The sequence below is a fragment of the Erythranthe guttata genome, chromosome 14 (genome assembly GCF_056151865.1).
Source record: "Erythranthe guttata isolate IM_541 chromosome 14, IM_541, whole genome shotgun sequence".
Taxonomy (NCBI): domain Eukaryota; kingdom Viridiplantae; phylum Streptophyta; class Magnoliopsida; order Lamiales; family Phrymaceae; genus Erythranthe; species Erythranthe guttata.
The window spans coordinates 14,732,472-14,754,811 of NC_142546.1; the positions used below are offsets into that span (position 1 = coordinate 14,732,472).

At 36.3% G+C, this 22,340-nt stretch overlaps 3 protein-coding genes across 5 annotated transcripts; 2 read left to right on the forward strand and 1 right to left on the reverse strand.

The window, feature by feature from the left end:
• The first annotated feature begins 1,097 nt into the window (after window positions 1-1,097).
• NRPB1 (RNA polymerase II large subunit) lies at window positions 1,098-9,713 on the forward strand. The gene is made up of 14 exons (XM_012976016.2): window positions 1,098-1,478; window positions 1,598-1,861; window positions 2,470-2,769; window positions 2,889-3,047; window positions 3,182-3,343; window positions 3,434-3,654; window positions 3,740-3,881; window positions 3,959-4,294; window positions 4,382-4,668; window positions 4,899-5,157; window positions 5,238-8,302; window positions 8,811-8,882; window positions 9,130-9,186; window positions 9,297-9,713. Exons 1-14 carry the CDS (start codon window positions 1,395-1,397, stop codon window positions 9,415-9,417), a joined length of 5,529 nt encoding a protein of 1,842 aa, XP_012831470.2. The 5' UTR covers window positions 1,098-1,394; the 3' UTR covers window positions 9,418-9,713.
• A 3,589-nt stretch (window positions 9,714-13,302) lies between these two features.
• On the forward strand, window positions 13,303-18,577 carry LOC105952459 (uncharacterized). Of its 3 annotated transcripts, XM_088812872.1 has the most exons (10): window positions 13,326-13,734; window positions 13,845-14,043; window positions 15,078-15,187; window positions 15,842-15,910; window positions 16,024-16,139; window positions 16,241-16,295; window positions 17,055-17,175; window positions 17,840-17,887; window positions 18,014-18,108; window positions 18,285-18,577. In XM_088812872.1, the coding sequence occupies exons 2-10, from the start codon at window positions 13,944-13,946 to the stop codon at window positions 18,384-18,386; spliced, it is 816 nt and encodes a 271-aa protein (XP_088668998.1). In that variant the 5' UTR covers window positions 13,326-13,734; window positions 13,845-13,943; the 3' UTR covers window positions 18,387-18,577. The 3 variants fall into 3 exon arrangements, with proteins under 3 accessions (XP_012831468.1, XP_088668998.1, XP_012831469.2); XM_012976014.2 differs by having other exon boundaries at window positions 13,303-14,043; XM_012976015.2 differs by lacking the exons at window positions 13,326-13,734; window positions 13,845-14,043 and adding an exon at window positions 14,139-14,290.
• A 380-nt stretch (window positions 18,578-18,957) lies between these two features.
• LOC105952458 (nucleoside diphosphate kinase B) lies at window positions 18,958-21,013 on the reverse strand. Its single transcript, XM_088812875.1, has 4 exons — window positions 20,794-21,013; window positions 20,602-20,650; window positions 19,842-20,073; window positions 18,958-19,239 (listed from the first exon to the last, which is right to left on the reverse strand). The coding sequence occupies exons 1-4, from the start codon at window positions 20,842-20,844 to the stop codon at window positions 19,125-19,127; spliced, it is 447 nt and encodes a 148-aa protein (XP_088669001.1). The 5' UTR covers window positions 20,845-21,013; the 3' UTR covers window positions 18,958-19,124.
• Between the last annotated feature and the right edge of the window lie 1,327 nt (window positions 21,014-22,340).

Sequence of the window (22,340 nt, forward strand, 5' to 3'; positions counted from 1 at the left end):
TTATTCTATAAATTATTAGGTTTTGCCATGGATTTGAACATTCATACCTTGTATGTGTATGAAATCACTAAATAATGTAAATAAGAGAGATTATTAGACAATATGAGTGGTCTAATTAACTAATGAGGTGCGTAAGATAATGTATATGAATAACCCAATTTATTGAATTCCTTTTTTTACTCCTTCCAAAAACTTCCCCTTTTCTCTATACATGACCTAGTATATATACTACTACAATATGGACTCTTTTGGGCTTGTTTATATTTCCAAGATAGAAAAGTCGTCATCCTGTCTATTCGGCTACGTGGCGAGTTCTTATTAGTTCTTTTCACTGTTCCTCCATCAGTTCAAGCCTGCCACCCCTCCTTTACGTCCCAAAATTGTCCCCTACTCTACTTTCGAGATGTCAACGTAATGCCTACTTTGTCAGGCGTCGGGTTATCTCGGAAGTCTATCTCATAGGTTTTATACCTCGGTATTTACCCTCGGCGGTCTATCACGATAGTTGTGGTATTGGGCTTCCTTTGAACTTGACCTGGGCCTAAGTCGGGCCTGATTGTCTGGGCTTCACTTAACTGGACTTGGGATTCTCCTCAAGGCCAAAATGAGTCCGGATCAGGTACCACTGTCCTATCTAATAGAACACATTAATCTACTATTTGCGGTAAAAATAAATGAACAGATAATTAGTATGCGTTGTTTGGCAGGACAACCGATTCATAGAGCAATTCAATAATTTTTTTTTTTTTTTTGAAAGTCCAATAACTTTATTAGATCGATAAGATTAATTATGATTAATTGGGCTTTATTAGAAAGTCCAATAATTTTTCGATTTTGTCATTAATTGGGCTGAAATAACTTCAATAAACTTCTTATAATTATTTGTGTGTATTGATTTATTAATCATGTATTTATTCCAATTCTTAAAAAAAAATCACGTGATTTCAATGCAATTTTCCTTAAATATATGAGAATTTTATGTTACTAGATAAAAATAATTATATATATTAATTTACACATAAAGTTTTTTAATAGTAATTTATAATTTCTTAATTGGATTAGACCTAAAACCAAACACGTAATTAATCTTTGATCCTAATCCAAAACCGCCTATAGCTATCCCTGTAACCAAACACCGCCACTTTTCCCCGTCTATAAATACAACACCAAACCCTCAGATATGCACTTTCGTTTCCAAAAGTCTCCTTCTTCAGAGGGGCAGAGAGAGGGCCTGAATACAGATTTCTCTGTAAAACCCTGAAATACTTCTAACGGCTAACAGAAAATTGAAATCAAATTTATTGTACCCAAAAGAAAACGAAAAAGTAGATATAATTTTTGTTCAAATCACAGTTAATTTCAACAAACCCTAGCACTCACTCCGGCGAATCGCCATGGATCTGCGGTTCCCCTTCTCTCCGGCGGAGGTGGCCAAAGTCCGCGTGGTTCAGTTCGGGATTCTCAGCCCCGACGAAATTGTAATTTTATTTTTATCAATTCTCGTTGGTTTCACTATTTGAGTAGTTTTTTTTTTGGAACAGATTCAGTAGTAGGAATCAGTGGAGTAATGGTGCGATTTTGTTTTTTTTTTTTGCAGAGGCAAATGTCGGTTGTGCATATTGAGCACAGCGAGACGACAGAAAGGGGCAAGCCGAAGATTGGAGGTCTGAGCGACCCGCGGCTTGGGACGATTGATCGGAAGATGAAGTGCGAGACGTGTATGGCGAACATGGCTGAGTGCCCCGGGCATTTCGGTCACCTCGAGCTCGCGAAACCTATGTTTCATATTGGATTCATGAAGATTGTGCTCAGTATTCTCCGTTGTGTTTGCTTCAATTGCTCCAAAATTTTGGCCGATGAGGTAATTTTGATGAATTATCGAATTGCCAAATAATGAGATGTTGTGGATTGAATTGTCGTTCGTGCATCCACTTATCGGTGATTGATTTTTAATTGCTAGGTGAAGCTGAACTGTGTATAAGCAATAGTTGTTATTGTGCCTCGAATTGGTTATGTTGAATATTAAATTGAAATCCCCGCATATCGGTTAATGATTTGAAGGAGGAGGTATATAATAAGCATGAACAAGATGATAGCTGATAAGTTGGTTTGACTGATCATTGAGTAACTTGGTGTCACATTTGTGCAACATATACTAGAAGGTTGGATGATGCTTCCATCATGTATTTGGTCATATACTAGAAATTCAGACAATGTTTGCTTGACCATTCTGATGAATCGTACTAGATATCCCTGTTTAATTGGTGTTGCATTCCTGTGTAGTTGGAAGCGTTTGATATGTTCTATGGCCTGCTTGCATCTGGTGCTAATATTAAAAGTTATGTTTCTATAAATAACCCTTAGGTTTCTCTAATGAATTATTCCGGAAGAAAACATTGAATGAAGTTTTACAGGAAACAATTCATTTCCGACAAGTATTACTTACGTTGTGTTTTTAATTTATTCTAGGAGGAACCGAAATTCAAGCAAGCGATGAGAATTAGAAACCCAAAAAATAGACTTAGGAAGATATTGGATGCCTGCAAAAACAAAACTAAATGTGACGGTGGTGATGAGATTGATGGGCACAGTCAAGATACAGAAGAACCTGTAAAGAAGTCTAGGGGTGGGTGTGGTGCTCAGCAGCCAAAAATTTCTATTGATGGGATGAAGATGGTTGCTGAATACAAGCTTCAGAAGAAGAAAAGTGATGACCAGGATCAGATGCCTGAACCTGTTGAGCGGAAACAACAGCTATCTGCTGAAAAGGTACTATATGGCACACATCACAAAAAAAAAATGGATGTTCTCCTTTCCAATCCTTGTGATTTGTGTTAGTTTGACCCATGTTGCTTATTCGAGTGATTCTTATCTGCTTTTAATTTCAGGTACTTAGCATTCTGAAGAGAATAACTGATGAAGATTGTCAATTGTTGGGCTTGAATCCGAAATTTGCTCGCCCTGATTGGATGATTCTTCAAGTTCTTCCGATCCCTCCTCCTCCTGTCAGACCTTCTGTCATGATGGATACTTCTGCTAGGAGTGAGGTATGCCTATTCTTCTTGTTTCCTGAATTATCAGAACACTTTCGATATTTCTGTGGCTCTAATATGTCGGCTTCTGAATGGAAAATTGCCACTTTGCCATAGTGGAAAGTCTGATTTTCAATCTACTAATGCAGGATGATTTAACTCATCAACTGGCGATGATCATTAGGCACAACGAGAACTTGAAGAGGCAGGAGCGCAATGGGGCTCCTGCACACATCATCTCAGAGTTTGCACAGTTGCTGCAGTTTCATGTAGCCACATACTTTGACAATGAACTACCTGGACAGCCAAGGGTATGGTTGTTTTTTCATGTATAGGGGATCTATCGTTGAAATACTTGAGTACGATTAATCTAACCAGGGAAGTACTTTGGTGTACTCTAGGCTACCCAAAGATCTGGTAGACCAATCAAATCGATATGTAGCAGGCTTAAGGCAAAAGAAGGTCGGATCAGAGGTAACTTGATGGGAAAGAGAGTAGATTTTTCGGCTCGGACTGTGATTACACCTGATCCGACAATCAACATTGATCAACTGGGTGTACCTTGGAGTATTGCCTTAAATCTCACATATCCAGAAACTGTAACTCCGTATAACATTGAAAGGTGCGACTCTTTTTATATGCTATTCGATAGTCACCCTCTTTGACATTTTGATTACTTAATCACCAAAACTTGTCCATGATAATAGGTTGAAAGAGCTTGTAGAAAACGGACCTCATCCTCCTCCTGGTAAAACTGGTGCAAAGTATATAATTAGGGATGATGGCCAGAGGCTTGATCTTCGGTACTTGAAGAAAAGCAGTGATCAGCATCTAGAACTTGGATATAAGGTGAGAATCCATGCTGCTCTTTATATGTGAATTTTCTGGAAGTGCTTTATTTTGCGACTAACTATTAAATGGTACAGGTGGAGCGACACTTGAATGATGGAGATTTCGTCTTGTTCAATAGGCAACCGAGTCTGCACAAAATGTCTATAATGGGGCATAGAATCAAGATCATGCCTTACTCAACCTTTCGCCTGAATTTGTCTGTTACGTCTCCCTACAATGCTGATTTTGATGGTGATGAAATGAACATGCACGTTCCCCAGTCATTTGAAACAAGAGCGGAAGTTTTGGAACTGATGATGGTTCCAAAATGTATCGTGTCCCCGCAAGCGAATCGGCCAGTGATGGGGATTGTGCAGGATACACTTCTAGGATGCAGAAAAATTACTAAAAGGGACACATTTATTGAGAAGGTAAGATTTGGTGTTTTTTCTTCCTAGAGTTCTTATCGACAGGTATCTATTTCCATTTTTTAAAACTTTTATCTTTGTTTTATGCAGGATGTTTTCATGAACATTCTGATGTGGTGGGAGGATTTTGACGGCAAAGTACCTGCTCCAGCTATCCTGAAACCTAGGCCTCTTTGGACTGGAAAACAAGTATTTAACCTGATCATACCAAAGCAGATAAATCTATTGAGGTATTCGGCATGGCATCAAGAAACCGAAAAAGGATTTATAACTCCAGGGGATACTCAAGTACGAATAGAGAAAGGGGAGTTACTTACTGGCACATTGTGTAAGAAGGCGCTTGGGACATCCACTGGAAGTCTGATTCATGTTATTTGGTATGTTCTTTCAAGACCTTTGCTTGTGAACATTGCTACATTTTATGAGTTTAGCGAGAGTAACAAGAACTAGGGATGCTATTTTATAGAGTAAGAATACTTCATATGCCTTCTATACCATCTTAGTTCCATTCTGCTATTTTGGCAGTGGTTTTGAAACTTCTGAATGGTAGCCCGTGAAATATTCTTTTGTTGTTGTTTCTGTTTGTAATTAAACCCAATGATTTCAGGGAAGAAGTCGGTCCAGATGCAGCTCGTAAATTTTTGGGACATACACAATGGCTCGTCAATTATTGGCTCCTGCAGAATGCGTTTAGTATGGGAATTGGTGATACAATTGCTGATGCTGCGACAATGGAGAAGATCAATGAAACAATTTCAAATGCAAAGAATGAAGTGAAAGAGCTTATCAGGGCTGCTCAAGAAAAGCAGTTGGAGCCTGAACCTGGTCGAACTATGATGGAATCTTTTGAAAACAGAGTGAATCAGGTATGTTAAACAGCTTACTTTACTTTGCTTTCATTTCAACGCTTGATGAAGGAAGTCTGATCCAATTTTTTCTTCTCTAGGTGTTGAATAAGGCCCGTGATGACGCTGGAAGCAGCGCACAAAAGAGTTTGTCAGAAAGTAACAACCTGAAGGCTATGGTTACTGCAGGATCAAAGGGAAGTTTTATTAACATATCTCAGATGACTGCATGTGTGGGGCAGCAAAATGTTGAAGGCAAACGAATACCTTTTGGATTCGTCGATCGTACATTACCACACTTCACCAAAGATGATTATGGTCCAGAGAGTCGTGGGTTTGTGGAGAACTCGTATCTTCGGGGATTGACTCCGCAAGAGTTCTTCTTCCATGCCATGGGAGGTAGGGAGGGTCTTATTGATACTGCTGTGAAAACTTCTGAGACTGGATATATTCAAAGGCGGTTGGTGAAGGCTATGGAGGATATCATGGTTAAGTATGATGGGACTGTTAGGAATTCCTTGGGTGATGTGATTCAGTTTCTATATGGTGAAGACGGTATGGATGCTGTTTGGATTGAATCGCAACCTCTTGAGTCGCTGAAGCTGAAGAAATCAGACTTCAATGACATGTACAAATACGAGATTGATAATTCAAACTGGAATCCTAATTACATGTTACCTGAAGCTGTGGAAGATCTGAAAACAATTAGGGAAATTCGCAGTGTGTTTGATGCTGAGGTTACGAAACTCGAAGTCGACAGGTTCCAACTCGGGACAGAGATTGCGACCACGGGTGACAACTCTTGGCCTTTACCTGTTAATATCAAGAGGCTTGTCTTAAACGCACAAAAGACATTTAAAGTTGATTTCCGGAGGCCTTCTGATATGCACCCAATGGAGATAGTGGAAGCTGTTGATAAGTTACAAGAGAGACTTAAGGTGGTTGTTGGTGATGATTATCTGAGTACTGAAGCCCAGAAAAATGCTACTCTTTTCTTCAATATATTGCTTCGCAGTGCCTTAGCAAGTAAAAGGGTTTTGAAGGAGTACAGACTTACACGTGAGGCGTTTGAATGGGTTATCGGTGAGATAGAATCTCGTTTTCTGCAGTCGCTTGTTGCAGCTGGGGAAATGATTGGATGTGTTGCTGCGCAGTCTATTGGAGAGCCTGCTACACAGATGACTCTCAATACGTTTCATTATGCTGGTGTGAGTGCTAAGAATGTTACTTTAGGTGTGCCGAGGCTGAGGGAGATTATTAATGTTGCGAAGAAAATAAAAACACCGTCTCTCTCCGTGTACCTGAAGCCTGATGTGAGTAAAACTAAGGAGAAGGCTAAAAATGTCCAGTGTGCTCTAGAGTATACAACTCTACGGAGTGTGACACAAGCCACAGAGGTTTGGTACGATCCTGATCCTATGAGCACTATTATCGAGGAAGATGTTGAATTTGTGAAGTCCTATTATGAGATGCCCGACGAAGAAATTGACCCAGACAAGATCTCTCCTTGGCTGCTTCGCATAGAGTTAAATCGAGAGATGATGGTCGATAAGAAGCTAAGCATGGCAGATATTGCAGAGAAGATTAATACTGAATTCAGCGACGACCTGACGTGCATATTTAACGATGACAACGCCGAAAAGCTGATCCTTCGTATTCGTATAATGAATGAGCAGGCCCCCAAGGGTGAGTTGGCTGATGAATCGGCTGAGGATGACGTGTTTCTGAAAAAGATCGAGGGTAACATGCTTACAGAAATGGCTCTTCGAGGCATACCAGATATCAACAAGGTGTTCATAAAGAACAGCAAGCTGAATAAGTTTGACGAGAACGATGGGTTCAAGGCGGAGAATGAGTGGATGCTCGATACAGAAGGCGTGAATCTCTTGGCTGTCATGTGCCACGAAGAAGTGGATGTGCGTAGAACAACGAGCAATCACTTGATCGAAGTTATCGAAGTTCTCGGAATAGAGGCGGTTAGAAGGTCTTTGCTGGACGAGCTGCGTGTCGTCATATCTTTCGACGGGTCCTACGTGAACTACCGCCACCTGGCGATATTGTGCGACACCATGACTTACCGCGGCCACTTGATGGCCATCACTCGTCACGGAATCAATCGAAACGACACAGGCCCCATGATGAGATGCTCGTTCGAAGAAACGGTGGACATATTGCTCGACGCTGCTGTATTTGCGGAAACCGATTGCCTTAGGGGTGTGACTGAAAATATTATGTTGGGTCAGCTTGCACCTATAGGCACAGGGGACTGTGCATTGTTGTTGAACGAACAGATGCTGAAGCAAGCTATCGAGATCCCTTTGCCGAGCTATATGGAAGGTGGATTGGAGTTCGGCATGACACCTGGCCGTTCTCCCCACTCAGGAACTCCGTATCACGATGGGATGATGTCACCGAATTATTTGCTGATGAGTCCAAATCTTCGATTATCCCCTGTCACAGATGCTCAGTTTTCTCCCTATGTTGGTGGAATGGCCTTTTCTCCTACTTCATCTCCAGGGTACAGCCCGTCTTCTCCTGGATACAGCCCTTCATCGCCTGGCTATAGCCCTACTTCACCTGGCTATAGCCCTACTTCACCTGGTTATAGCCCAACTTCTCCAACGTATAGCCCTAGTTCTCCAGGTTATAGCCCAACAAGCCCTGCATATTCTCCCACCAGCCCATCGTATTCGCCTACTTCTCCTACCTACAGCCCAACTTCTCCGAGTTACAGTCCTACTTCTCCAAGCTATAGCCCCACTTCTCCAGCTTACAGCCCCACTTCTCCAGCTTACAGCCCCACTTCTCCTGCTTACAGCCCCACTTCTCCTTCTTACAGCCCCACATCACCTTCTTACAGCCCAACATCACCTTCTTACAGTCCAACTTCTCCTTCTTACAGCCCGACTTCACCTTCTTACAGCCCTACCTCTCCGTCTTATAGCCCAACATCTCCATCTTACAGTCCAACATCACCTGCCTACAGCCCAACTTCACCTGGTTATAGCCCCACCTCACCAAGCTACAGTCCTACCTCGCCAAGTTATAGTCCTACATCTCCGAGTTATAACCCTTCAGCAAGATACAGTCCTTCCCTGGCATATTCACCTACAAGTCCTACGATAACACCGTCGAGCCCATACAGTCCATCCTCTCCTACTTACAGGTAATTTGGGCAAAACTGTTTTTTTGCTGTATTTGCTCTTCATGATTTCCAAGATTTCCAACTATTGACTCATGGTTATGTTGAAAATACGAGAACCTAGATACTGCCTGTGAAGAGTGAATTTAATTGAAAAATGAAATCAAAATTGTTACTGGTTAACGGTCACTTTTTTTAACCGCATCATGTAAGTGGCTAGAAAATGATATCGATCACCTTCTTTTCGTTGTATTTTTTGTGTTCTACATTTGTAAGAACAAAAAAAGAAAGAGGAAAAAAAAACAAGTTTCCTGCTTTTCCATTGAGGAATAAGTAAGAATAGCTTAAGTTCATTAACTTTTGAGTTTTGATTGATCAAGTTGACCTCTGTAGCTTTTGATTGATCAGTTTTTCCCTTTTTAGTTGATAAATTGTGAGAAGTGAGACATGCAAAAGTCCGCTGCTTCAAAATATTGCTTTTTTCTTTCGCAATTTGCTTCTTAGTCACTAATTGTTTGTACTGTGTTTGCAGCCCGACGTCACCTTCATATTCTCCAACATCCCCATCGTATTCTCCCTCTAGTCCAAGTTATAGCCCAAGCAGGTATGTGCTCTATATCTTAAGCTTCAATCAAGGCGTTAATCATTACTTTTTTTATTCGCAATTACTTCGTTCTACACACGTTCTTACGCCAGAACAACTGCATGTGCTAAGCTGCTAATTGCCACTGTGATATTACTTGTTTCGATTCTTATTTTTTTGATTTTTGTGCTAGCGTATCCGTTTATTCATCTACAAGATTGCTAAGGTACTTTGATCCTATCTAACTCGTAAAACATGAATATTGCAGCCCATACAGCTCTAGTGGAAATCCAGACTACAGTCCTAGCTCTCCACAGCAGTATAGGTGAGTGCATATTACTCCACTGTCAATCGAAATCTTAACGCAATTTGCTTACCATTTTTTGTAAAAATATTTGGTCATGAAATATTTCTTTTTTTCGGCTTTTTTTCCAGCCCAAGTGCTGGATACTCTCCAAGTGCACCAGGGTACTCCCCTACTTCAACCAGCCAATACTCTCCCCTGACAAACGACAAAGACGACAAGAGCGTTAAGGATGATAAAAGCAGTCGTTGAAGTTCGCCTTTGTAATAAGTGATTAATTAAAAATGCATGACCAAGTTCTTGAGCCTTTCCTCGGTTTTTGAGTTTCGAATTGTCGGAATTAATGATGTGAGAGTTCGGTTATGAGAGTTACCATTCTATTATTGGTATTTGAGTCGGGTTGAAAAAATATATATAAAACGTCCGGTGTAAACCTGAGTTACATCCTAGTATGGAGTCTGTGAACAATTGTAAAATGTGTTATGTTCCTTCCCCAAGTACAAAATGTTGACCTTATTAAGTAGTTATATGCATCTGTTTTGGAGTAATATTGTTTTTACATTTCCATCCTTTCGGCGGTCAAATTTATCTACTAATTGAGGGTTTTGTTTGTAAGAAAATACATAGTTGGGGTGGTTGCAATTACACAAATAAGAAGGGCATTTTAGTAATTTGGTCTTACCTCAAGGATGGTCGAAATTTGTCCTAGAATCTTTTCGATTAATTTTTTTTCCTTTGTAGCAACTTTATGAAAATCAGAGTTATGATTAACGATTGCAATGTCAATAATGCTATTGAGTTGTCGACTGCTGCTTTTGATACTGGTGTTAACGACAAGCCCGGGCCCGCACAAAATTTAGGCAGCGCAGGCCCATTCAGCACTTACACCTAACAATTACAGACACGAAACTAACGTGTGTCGTTAAATGTTATCAAGAAGGGAGTTTTCCACCACAAAAAGACACGCGTCGAATTTGGGTCAACAGACATAAGCTTACTTGCTCGACAATCTTTGCGGGCAAATTCTCAAATTTCGTAGCCATTGGAACTAGTAAATTGCTCCTATTCCCAGTAAGAATTACTATTTCCAATGTTCGATTCAATGAACGTTATCAATTCGTTACGGCAAAATCAAAAGATTAATTTAATCACATTGTAATATTCCTAGATGGGTTGATTGGAGCGAGAAGTAAGATGTGTAAATTAAGAAATGGCTTAATTCCACTTTGCACCCTTGAAATATACCATTTTGGCACTTTGCACCCTCGAAAAATAATAATAGCACTTTGCACCCTCAAAACACAATAAATCATTCACAATGCACCCTCAATTGAATAATAAAGGCAATTTTATTTTTCATTGGTGTTTTTCTTTTTGGGGTACAAAATAAAAAAAAAATTGTTGTTTTCTTGAACCTCAAACCTAATTTCGAGCGGACAAAGTGCGAAAAAATAAAAATTACACCGGATTATTTAAAAAAAACTACATTATCTTACAAAAGAAAAATAAAAAAAATAATTTTTTATCACTAAATTATTCGATTGTGGATCTTTTATGTCACTGTTTGTAAAATATTAGGTGAAAATATTTGGAAGAAAAAATAATTTTCAGATAACTTGATAACGTAATAGCTGAATGATTTTTTTTTTCGTAAAATATTTTATTTTGATAAAACAATATAATTTTTAAATATGTTGATGGAATGTATTTTTATTTTTGAACTTTATAGTTTCAAAATGATTGATGAATAAAAAAAATATTTGACATTTGGCATTCTAAAAAAATATCACTAAAATATTAAATTTATATTTTTTAGCTTTAAAAAATCATTTGGGGTGCATTATGCATGATTTATTGTATTTCGAGGGTGCAAAGTGCTATTAATTTATTTCGAGGGTGCATAGTGCCAAAATGGTATATTTCAAGGGTGCAAAGTGGAATTAAGCCATTAAGAAATCATAAAGTACACATATATAGAACGTTATCCAATGACTTGCATATTCATTGTATTATTGTTTCTACAAATTTTAGGATAAATTATAGATTTTATCAAAAAAAATTATAAAAAGATATAAAAAAATAAATAAAAAAATTACAGAATGTTCAGGATCCAATAATCCTTAACATGCTTTTCATGACCACAAAGCGTAAAAATTACACATGTTCGAGAAGCTATGAGCAACTGAACTCCAACGAATGGATAAATTAAGCTTTCAGTTACGGCTCAATTTCCTATGTCACGTTACAGTTCAACACCAAAACACAAGTAACTGGGACCCCTATATTGGACAAAATCACTCAGATCTTGACCAACTCTCTCACCCAATACCCACAACCTCACATAATTTGAACTCTCGTTTTTCCCACAATTAGAAGTGGATCCCTCTCGCTTCCTGAAGAACAAAGATATGGACACTAGGTTAAGATTCAAATTGCATCTCTATTTCTCTCACATCTTATTTCTCTATCTCTTAGCAACTCATGTTATATAGATGGGTACAGAAGAATGGTCTCAGAAGGAGAAGACAATTTAGGTACAACCATCGTCATCATCAACGAGAATGTCGCCAGAAGCAGACAAGATGAGTTGAACGCGGTGGTACGACGAGAGGACAAAGAGGAAAGAAGATCAGAAATTAGGGCAAGATAGAGAGAAGCGGAAGTTTAAGTACCTCAAATCAAAATGAAAGAATTAACTTTCTGAATTGAAGATCTAGAGAGCTCTCAACCTTTGACCGAGGCTCGAACTTTTGTGCTTTTAGACCGACTAAAGAGAGAGATAATGAGTTAATAAGCTGTATTAAATAATCTATTGTGCCCAAAATCGAATGTGATCACACTCATTGTTTGCGTTTTTTTTTTGTGTGTTTGTGTATGTATGTATTCATGATCAATTTATCAAAATAATAAGTTTTGCAACTTAGATATTCATGAAGAAAAGCATAATAATAATAATAATTTTGTGAAAGTAAAAAAGGTATAAATAAGTGGGGGCAACATAATAGGCTGGCAGATGAAAGTCATATGCACCCAATATTGGATTGTGACACCAAATCATACCTTTTTTTCTTTTTTTTTCTGGTGACTTTGCATTTGGGGATAAAGCTTAGTGATCGACATGTTATATTACTTTAACTCTTTGAGTTTATTCATAGTGTTTTAAAATTAATTGATTTTTCTATTTCTTATTTATTTATTTATTTATTTATTGTTTGTTTGTTTGTTAGGTAACAATGCTAAAAAGGTTTTTCAATAAAGAATGGACCTAATACAATATTGTATTAAATCTTATATTTCAAATTATAGTTAATTTGTGCCATTTTGTATGATGGACTAATAAGTAATAACTAATTAGTGCTTAATTTCATTTTAAGAAAAGAAAAGAAAAACAATTGACTGGACTTTGACAGTTGTTTAATGTGCCCATACAACTTTCCATTTTGTATGATGGATTAATAAGGGTTTAATTCCACTTTGCAGTTTGCACCCTTAAAATATAGTATTTTGACATTTTGCATCCTCACGACAAATAAATTACAATGGTCACTGAACTGAATATTTAAAATTTATTGAGGATAATTTCACTTTTTATTGAATTCCTATTTTCAGGGTGCAAAGTAACAAATTAATTTGTTATTTTTTTTTTTACCTCCAATATAATTTCGAAGGTACAAAATACGAAAAATGAAAACTCACAATGAATTACTGAAAAAACTAGTGAAAATATTTGGTAGAAATATTTGGAAGAAAATATAATTTTAAAATAACTTAATAACAAAATAGCTGAATGATTTTTTTATTCTTTTTATATTTTGTAAATTTTTTTTAATATATTGATGAAATGTATTTTTATTTATTTCCGGTTGTAATCTCGAAATGATTGATGAATATAAAAAAAAAAAGGTTTGACATATTTCATCCTAAAAAAATATCACTAAAAATATTAAATTAGCTTTTAAAAATTCATTTGGGGTGCAATATGCATGATTTATTATATATGAAGGGTGAGATTTGCTATTATTTTTTGTCGAGGGTGCAAAGTGAAATAAACACTGTTTCAAGTATGCAAATTGCAAAGGGATTAAGCTGATTAATTAGTGTGAAATTTGGATCAATTAACTTCCCCAGAAGTTTATTATCTCATTAATTAGGTCAAAAAAGAAATTAAATCCACTAAAAAATACTCTCTCTCTCTCCTCTTTCTCTCTCTTCGAAATAGACGCGCAGGCCACACAGACTATATAGTATAAAAATACTTCACCAGCAGCACAACACAGAAACTCCATTTTTAGAGAGAGAAAGACTCTTCACTCCTAACTATACGTACACACATACTTATATATATATATATGTAGAGAGAGAATAAAGATAAACCGCTACTCGCCGATGCATCGAACAATCAAAACCTAATGCGTATTTGCATATTCGTGTCAATCTGTTAATTCGTCAAATATATAGTATACGTGTTTGGACACACGCGCTTGAGCCGCTATCAGAATTGTATTGAAGTGTCGTCGTTTTTGATCGGTGTGCGTGCGGCTGCAGATCTCGAAACGGCGTCGTTGAGTCGTATTTCGTTTCGCCCCTACATTTCCGCTTCTGTATTTCTCGCGATTTTTTTTTTTAATTTGATCAATTCGATTTCGTTTTGCCGAAATCGAATTGGAAAACGCTTGCAGGATCAAGCTTGTTTTCCAGTTCCGGTGTAAAAAAAAAATTTAAATTCACGGAAAAAAAGTTGAATCGGTTGCGAGCGGAGGAGCGGTAATAGTGAGGAAATGGACGATAGAGGCGGCGGCGGCGGCGGAGGATCTTTTGTGGCGGTGAGGCGAATACCGCAAGGGCTCGATCGTGGAGGTGCTTGCCATTCTACTTCTGGTATATTCCTTTTTTTTTTAATCAGTAATTTTGATTTTTTAATTTTTTTTTTATCTATCTGCTTTTCTCTGTTCACCTAACTTTATTTTAACCTCTTTTTTCGTCTGCCTTCCCCATTTATGTGCGCGTGTGCTTATATCCCCGAACATAATAACTGTACACAATAGTGCAGTGAATGTTCTAGATATTCTGATCCCTAAATTGGAAAAATTACGTTAATTGATGGCTACTTGCTTTGAGATTATTGGTTAGTTTTCTTGTTTCGGTTGTTCATATATTTATATATATACATAATTTATTATTTTTCGTAATTTGACACTGTTTTCTTATCATCTGAGTAATTGGAATCACTACCCAATCCTTTATTTAAAAGAAATTGGAATCTTCGTCCCATATCTTAATTTCCATGAAATGTGATTTATTACACAATTTGAGGAATTCAACAAGAGAAATCACTACAATAAGAGAAATATGAAATTGCAATTTGATTTGGGGTGGCAGCTGGATTTTAGTGAAGTGGGCTGTGGCAGGGGAATGTGGGTTGGCTGTGGTTTTGAAGGGGATAACCACTGATCTGTGCATAACCACCTTTTTTTTTAATTTTTTATTTAATTTTTTTTTATGTTTCTAGTGATATAAATGGGAAAAATGCTGAAAGGGTTGAAGTTGACTGCTGGCACCTCATACTTTTATTCAGCTCTGAAATGGAACTATGAAAAAATTTAGGCAAACTGTTTTCCGTTCTAGCTGTATAGTCAAAATCAGACCCGTCTGTTGATTCATAAAATGTGAACTCGTTTTCTTGTAGTATTAAGTTCTGTATCTGGATCTTTATTTCAATGATTGTGAATGAAATTAAAGAGCTAGCTGTGAGAATCGTTGTTTTTGGTACATGATATATACTTATTTTACCTGAATGTAAAACATGCTGAGCTGATGGTTGAGTTTTTAGTATGTTAATATATTTCTCTTGTTAGCAATTTAGAAGCCATTTTTCGCTTGTTCATTTATCCAACTGTTTTCTTTTGTTACAGCGGAGGTTGTGGCAGGATCGACAGCATGGCTTGGCAAAGGCCTTTCATGCGTTTGTGCTCAGGGAGGAGAAAATGATGCTCGCCCATCATTTGATTTGACAACGGCACAGGTGATATTCCTATGGTGTTGATTATTTTAATATTCAGTTTCCACTTCTTGAGAATTGCATTTTTCATTTCTTTAGTTGCCTGCAAGGTATCCAGAATTCAATTTTGTAGGGAAATGGTAGCCTCCTTATGCATCACTGCTTCATTAAATCTGATTTTCGTTAATTACACTTTGACAGTTTGCTTTCTGCTGAATATATAGTTTGTAATAATTCTCAGAAGGAACTGCTCATGTAGGTTAGAATAATCTGTGGACGTTAGATTTACTCCTGCCATAATTCTGGAGCAACTCTCACTTTATAGTTTGTAATAAGATCAAATTACTTGTTAGACCATAAAATAGACCAAAGTTGACTAATCAACTTTTGAATTTGATGTACTTTATTTAGTAATTTTGCTGGTGGGATGTATGAATCAATTTCTGTAACATCCTCCCCTAGGTCAGGATATAGTCAGAATTTTAACTTAATTTTTTCCACACTATGATCAGAATGACAATTGAGCTCTAACTTAAGTAAGTATTTTTTTTTATTCGTAGAGGTCCATTAAATCTTTGATCATTACAATGTCTCTGTAATTAAGATATTTTCTTGACGAAACATCGATATAATATATGTAGCTTGTTCCACTGATGCTTATCCCTCTTAATGTCTCAGGAAGAATGCCTAGAGAGGCTACAAAATCGGTTAGATGCAGCATATGATAGTTCTATTCCTGTCCATCAGGTATAGTCCATAAATCTACTAGGCATGTATTCACTAGCACATATATAAGCAAAGAAATATGAACTGAAATCTGCATACCCTTTATTTTAATTTTTCTTTCATTTGCTTCATAGGAAGCTCTACGGGCGTTGTGGAATGCTGCTTTTCCTGGGCAAGAACTCCATGGTTTAATATCAGACCAGTGGAAAGAAATGGGTTGGCAAGGAAAAGATCCGTCAACAGATTTTCGGTATATAATCCTATCCTTGTACCATGTTTGAATCTCTTAAAAAAGTGATTTTACTTCTTCTCATGCATTGTTTTAATTAAACATATGGCATATTCTTTTAGGGGTGGAGGTTTCATATCACTGGAAAATTTGCTGTACTTTGCTAGGAATTTTCCGGTACGATCCTGTTCTCTCTCTCTCATACGTCTATCTATTTCACACTGTGGTTGCATGGGTGTCTGTGTGTGCATGATCATGTTTGAATGTATCTGCACATTTTTGTGTTAAGGTTCAATATACCATCCACCTGATGGTAAAATGGTTACATATTCTCATTAGTATTGTTGGTTTATGTGTTTAATATGCTTATAAAACTATATTGTTGTGAAGATTTGTATTGTTGTAACTTGGCTCATATCACCATTCTTTGGTATTGATGCAAAATAATGCCAGAACATAATGGTTAGTTTAGCTTCCTCCACCACACATTTGTATTTTGGGGGAAGTTTTTGTTTGACTAGTTTCATGTGACTTTATGAACAAATTCCTAGGTATTCTTACAGAGATAAATTTGGAATTCAAATATGCGCAGTTGAACTTGATCAATATGAATTGCTACCTCTCTTGGGATTTTTATTTTTTTTTATTTTACTACTACAAATCGTTTAACCCTGAAGAAAAAAATTTATGTTCTTATCTTTGTTTGACATGCCTGTTTCCAAATTACTTTTAGATAGGCAAAAGTATGATACATGTCTACATTAGAACACAGATAAATTTCTATCCATAATCACATCACAATATCCGTCGACTAATGTGAGTCAATGTCGACTGTCTAGGGATTTTGTTGTTTTTGCTTATCTAACTTCATCTCCTTTGCTTTTTGTAAAGAGGATATATGAGGAATTTTGTAACTTACCAAATGTTTTTATGTAGAAATCTTTTCAGAGTCTTCTTTGGAAGCAGGAAGGTGACAGGGCGTTGTGGGAATACCCATTTGCCGTAGCTGGTGTCAACATCACATTCATGCTTATTCAGATTCTTGACCTTGAAGCAGGTATTTTTTGAATTTTCGGTGTGATGAAAGAATCAACATTTAGTTGACCATTCTTTTATTCCTTTCTTCTGAAGTTCTTTGAATTTGTGTGATTCTTTGAATTGTGTGCTTTTGAAATCAATAACTAATACAACTCGAATAAGCTGCAGTCTCAGTTCTGTAGTTCAATATGAAGTTTATATATTTCTATTAGCACAAGAATCATAGTTAGTTCAACAATTTTAACCTCTGCAGAAAGAAAAACAATTTTAGATATGTAATTGAAGTTATTTGAGTCTAAATCATGTTCATGGCTTTATAATCTTTTCATTCTTGCTTCCACGATCGAGATTGAGAGAGCAGTAAAGTTCTGTCTCTCAACTTTCAGCCTGGTAATTCATTGATTAGAATTGAATCTTGTTACTGAATTTTAATCACTTCTCGAAATGTCTCCATGGTCTGTCGTTCTTAGTTGAGTTTGTCGGCCAAAAAAGTTCTCTCATCTGATTTTTTGATGAATGCTTGCTCGTTTGTTTTGTGAATGAATAAATGTAGAGTGCATGCAATAGGTTTTGTCGGTTTGACTTTGTGTGCATCCCTGAGTACACCCAAGTGTACCATTAATTCACGAGTATCTTTTTGAACATGTGAAACAAGTGCTTATTTTTTGCTTCTACTGTTGCAGTGAAGCCCAGAACGCTCGTGGGAGCAACCTTTTTGAAATTTCTTGCAGGTAACACTTCACATCTTTACTCTCACAATTTTGTGTTCGATCCACAAATGTACTCTTTGTTGAATTTATTTTGATTTTTGCTCATTGGTTTGATTTCCAAACCTTTCCTAACATTTTGTCTGACAGTAAATGAATCAGCATTTGATCTTCTATATTGTATCGCGTTCAAGCTAATGGACCAACAATGGCTTGCCATGCGTGCTTCTTACATGGACTTCAACGTAAGTTTTGCACCAAAATCGTAGTTTCTTATCACTTGAAATGTTTAGTTTGAAATTTGTTTCGCTCTTTACATGTTCAAAATAACTGATAAGTCAACATGTCAATTTGAGTGAGCCTCCTATTTATCGACACTGTAAGTCAATTACTGATTTCGGTCTTGGGATTGTACAATTAGGCTGTGATGAAAGCTACTCGTCGTGAGTTGGAGAGAGAGCTTCTCCAAGAAGATATAAAACGTCTCGAAGACTTGCCTTCCTATTGCCTTCTTAGTCAGTAGTGTTATAAGTAGCCGTCTCTCAATTTCCCATTTTTTCGTGTTGTATTTCCATACTACTATAGTTTTTTCGTGTTGCACTTCCTTTGTTATAGTAGGTTTGGGCATTTATGAAGTTTGTGCAGAACCGCTAGTTATATGATTTGTACTATTTTTACATACTTTATTTTGCTGATAATCCAAAATTGACATAATAGTGTGAGCGCCTAGACAATTAGCATTGGGTGTTCTTGATTTGTGTTTATCGTAGTACAAAAAATGGGGAAAATTCCGCATTTCATCCCTCAAGTTTATCTCTGATTCACATTTGATTCTCGATGTTCACAAAAAATCTATTAAGTCCCTCATGTTTCAAAAATTTAACATTTTGTTCTTTTTCGACAATTTCTGGATAACACTATCGGAATCAATCGTTGTGAGATAATACTCAAATGCATGATTCACTAAAGTATTTTCATAAATACGAGTGCTACTGTGTCTCAACATAATCACTTTTCCAGTTTTCCATATTTCTTAAAATTTATTCTTTTTTTTTATAACAGATTCGAAAAGTAGTGCAAGAATGAAACACAAATTTGTTCAAGAACAATCATGAATATTAGGGTGCGTTTTAGCCAATGGAAACGTTAAATAAACTCCGAAATATAATCAAAAATAAAATCCAAAATCCCAAAGGTTTGTTCTGAAAACATTCAAAATACCAAATAGTCAAAACTTAAATATATAAGTAGAAGCGAAAATTCACTCGTAGATCCATGGGGTGAGGCTGCTTCTCCATTCTGCAATTCCATCTGGGAACCAAAGAGCAATCTCCTTCCTCGCACTCTCCACTGCATCACTTCCGTGAATCACATTCCTGCATTCACAATAACACATAAATATATAGCTCTCGCATTGTAGCTCCAACAATACTTTCTATCTCTTAATGCACAAATTTTATAACATCTACATTGACAACTTCAAAATTCCGAGAGAACAAAAAACTATATCACGAAAAAAAGGGGACAAAATACGACAGTCTCCGACAAAGGCAGTAAGTAGTAGATAAGAATCGGTTGAAACCGATAAGAATTAAGGAGAGACTACTTCATTAATAGCATTATGCACGTAATTCAGCTTATTAAGGATTTTCTCAGGATTTTCTCAGTAAACGAGATAGTGGAATAAATCAAGAATCGGTACAAATCAAGCCCAGTAGAGAACCATGATAGTGGAATCAAACAGGAATAAAGGAGAGAGACTACTTCATTATTAAAACTGCAAATAAATCGAAATATTTTAAGGAATATAGCCAATATGATAACCAAAGAGCCATAAATCAAGAACCGTTACAAATCAAGCCCAATACAGATCCATGATAGTGGATCATTCATCTTAATAGGGTTTTCCCAGTAAATGAAGTCGAAATACTTAAACAAATATAGTCAATATGATAAAAGAGCATCGGTCGATATTTACCTGCCAATGTCAATGGCAAAATCACCACGGATGGTACCAGGTGCTGACTCAGCAGGGTTGGTTGCTCCGATAAGCTTTCTACCGGTAGTAACAACATTCTTACCCTCCCACACCATTGCAACAACTGGGCCGGAGATAATGTACTCCACTAGCCCGTTGAAGAATGGCTTTGCTGACAAATCAGCATAGTGGCTCTCGGCAAAAGCACGATCCACCGTGATTAGCTTAAGACCTTTAATACAGAAATAAGATCCAGTTCAGAACGAGAAAAACGTTATCCAGTAAAGACGAAATATGTTCGACAATCAAATGAGAATAATTGAACAAGCAGTTTGTGATCATTCTCATTCTTCTACCGAGTACAATCGCGTAAATGGATGACCTACACTAATGCGTAATAATTAAAAAGTAATGAAGAAATCGAACGGAGCAGTGTCCTAGATATTCAACTGAGTCTCACATATGTGAAGTGAAAAATATTTTTTGTTATTCAGATGAAAATGGTTGTGGCTTTACAATATATATTTTTTTCTTTTCAAGTGGTAACAAATCGAAAGCCGAATATAAATTTACGACATAATGAGTAACTGATGAGAGTAATTATCAAGTTAAACATCTTATTAAATTTGAGACCAAAAATTGATAAATTAATAACGAGTAATTATCAAGTTAAACATAATTCGCCCAAAAATTTGAATACTGATTAAAAACACATTATTGAAATGTAAATAAAAAAAATTGGTGGAAAATATATATATACCTTTCAAAGTGAAACCTTTCTTCTCAAATCTGCCAAGGATCTCACCAACCTGAACCAAAACACACACACACACACACAGAAAAATTAAACAAATTCCTGATTTTAGTAACGATCTGAGATAAATAAAAAAACGAAATCTCAAACAAAGAAAATGTGTATTTAAAAAAGAAAATAAAAGAAAAAAACACTAACGAGGCCTCTTTGGACACCGTCAGGCTTAATCATGATGAAAGTCTGCTCCATTGTTGTGGCGGCGGCGGTGGCGGCGGTGGTTGAGGTTTAATTTACAGAGTGAAGATGACGGAGGGTTGTAGAGTGGTGAAGCGGAGGGTATAAATATGAGTGTGAGAAAACCCTAATCAACCATTTTTTTATTTTTTTTTATTTTATTGTTCGAGATAAACACGCGTCCTAGATTTCTGGTCTTCTACTTAGTTTTTTTTTTTTTTTTCTTAAAAATAATTAATTATAGTTTGGTTTGTAATTAGCCATAATTTGTTTTAGGCCCTTTAGTTTTACAATTAAATTTATTTTTAATCCAATAATATGCCCTCCCTCTATTTCAAATTAACTTACCTTTAGGAAAGAATAAAATTTATATATTCATATTTAGGGATGGAAATTGGAACAAAATTTCCGAATTTTGCTGATTTTGATCCAATTTTTTTTTTATTTTGGAACAATAGAAATGGATTATATATGGGTTTCGATTCCTAATCCGATTTAAATTCCGAAGATGATTTCGAAAATACCAATTTTTTATTACCGAATATTACTCTTGAAATTCCAATATTATTAAGTAATTTATATTTTAGGTAAAAAGAATTTGGAAATTTCCGAATTCCGCCGATTACGATCTGATTTTTTTTTAATATGGGAACAAGTTTTTTCGTTCTAATTTTCGAAATTCCGATTTCCATTTATTCTGGAATGGAATCGGAACTTGACTAGCCTCTCGTCGTTTCTCTTGCCCGAGAGAGTTACATACTAGTCTCTCTCTGTTCGATAGCTTGTGCGCGATGCCATCTTACGGGCCTCGCTTACGTTTATGGGCTTTCTTAGATCGGACATACTTAATGGACTTGATCCGAATCAATAGCTATACCCTTAAATCCACCCTTGAAATACTTGCTTTTATTTATTATAAATCGAGTTATATTGCAATTTTGTGTATACACTATAAAAAAAGAATTAATAAAAAAAAAAGTTGGTGAAAGATTATTGAGTTTCACCTGCAGAAAAATTCCTTTTTAAATTGTGAAAAATGAATGGGACAAATGAATTGAGACAAGAAAAATGAGACCCACCACACAATTAATAATCATGAGTTTTTGGAAGACTTTTGAAAGCTGATTGAAATTGAAATGCAATCGATTGTTGCATGGAATTCAGCACACGTTATTTGCATTTCAGCCCCTCATCTTTATTTTCTTTAGATTTTCAACCTTTCCTTCATTCACATCTACTAATTATTGCTCTTATGAATATTTATTCCATAATCATCACAGTGTTGGATCCTGTCTAGATATTATGATGAAATTAAATTTATTTATTACAAATCGAAAAATATACTACGGAAGAATTTCGGTAAATTAATATTTTTCAATATTTTTTCAAAAATATTATATTTATTAAAAATTTATCTAAGAAAAAATTCAAAATATTGTGTGGGAATGATGATTGCTTTAGCATCTTTTGCAGGGAAGAGTGGTCTGAGTAGACAATTGCAGTACCTATGG

Coding starts and splice junctions, on each gene's coding strand:
- LOC105952458 (XM_088812875.1), bottom strand. CDS start 20,844: ATGGAGCAGACTTTCATCATGATTAAGCCTGACGGTGTCCAAAGAGGC. Junction 20,651..20,793: donor ACGGTGTCCAAAGAGGCCTC/GTTAGTGTTTTT, acceptor GTTTTGGTTCAG/GTTGGTGAGATCCTTGGCAG. Junction 20,074..20,601: donor GAAAGGTTTCACTTTGAAAG/GTATATATATAT, acceptor TCTGTATTAAAG/GTCTTAAGCTAATCACGGTG.
- LOC105952459 (XM_012976014.2), top strand. CDS start 13,944: ATGGACGATAGAGGCGGCGGCGGCGGCGGAGGATCTTTTGTGGCGGTG. Junction 16,296..17,054: donor ACTTTGCTAGGAATTTTCCG/GTACGATCCTGT, acceptor GTTTTTATGTAG/AAATCTTTTCAGAGTCTTCT. Junction 17,888..18,013: donor CTTTTTGAAATTTCTTGCAG/GTAACACTTCAC, acceptor TTTGTCTGACAG/TAAATGAATCAGCATTTGAT.
- NRPB1 (XM_012976016.2), top strand. CDS start 1,395: ATGGATCTGCGGTTCCCCTTCTCTCCGGCGGAGGTGGCCAAAGTCCGC. Junction 2,770..2,888: donor AACAGCTATCTGCTGAAAAG/GTACTATATGGC, acceptor TTTTAATTTCAG/GTACTTAGCATTCTGAAGAG. Junction 8,883..9,129: donor CCAAGTTATAGCCCAAGCAG/GTATGTGCTCTA, acceptor TGAATATTGCAG/CCCATACAGCTCTAGTGGAA.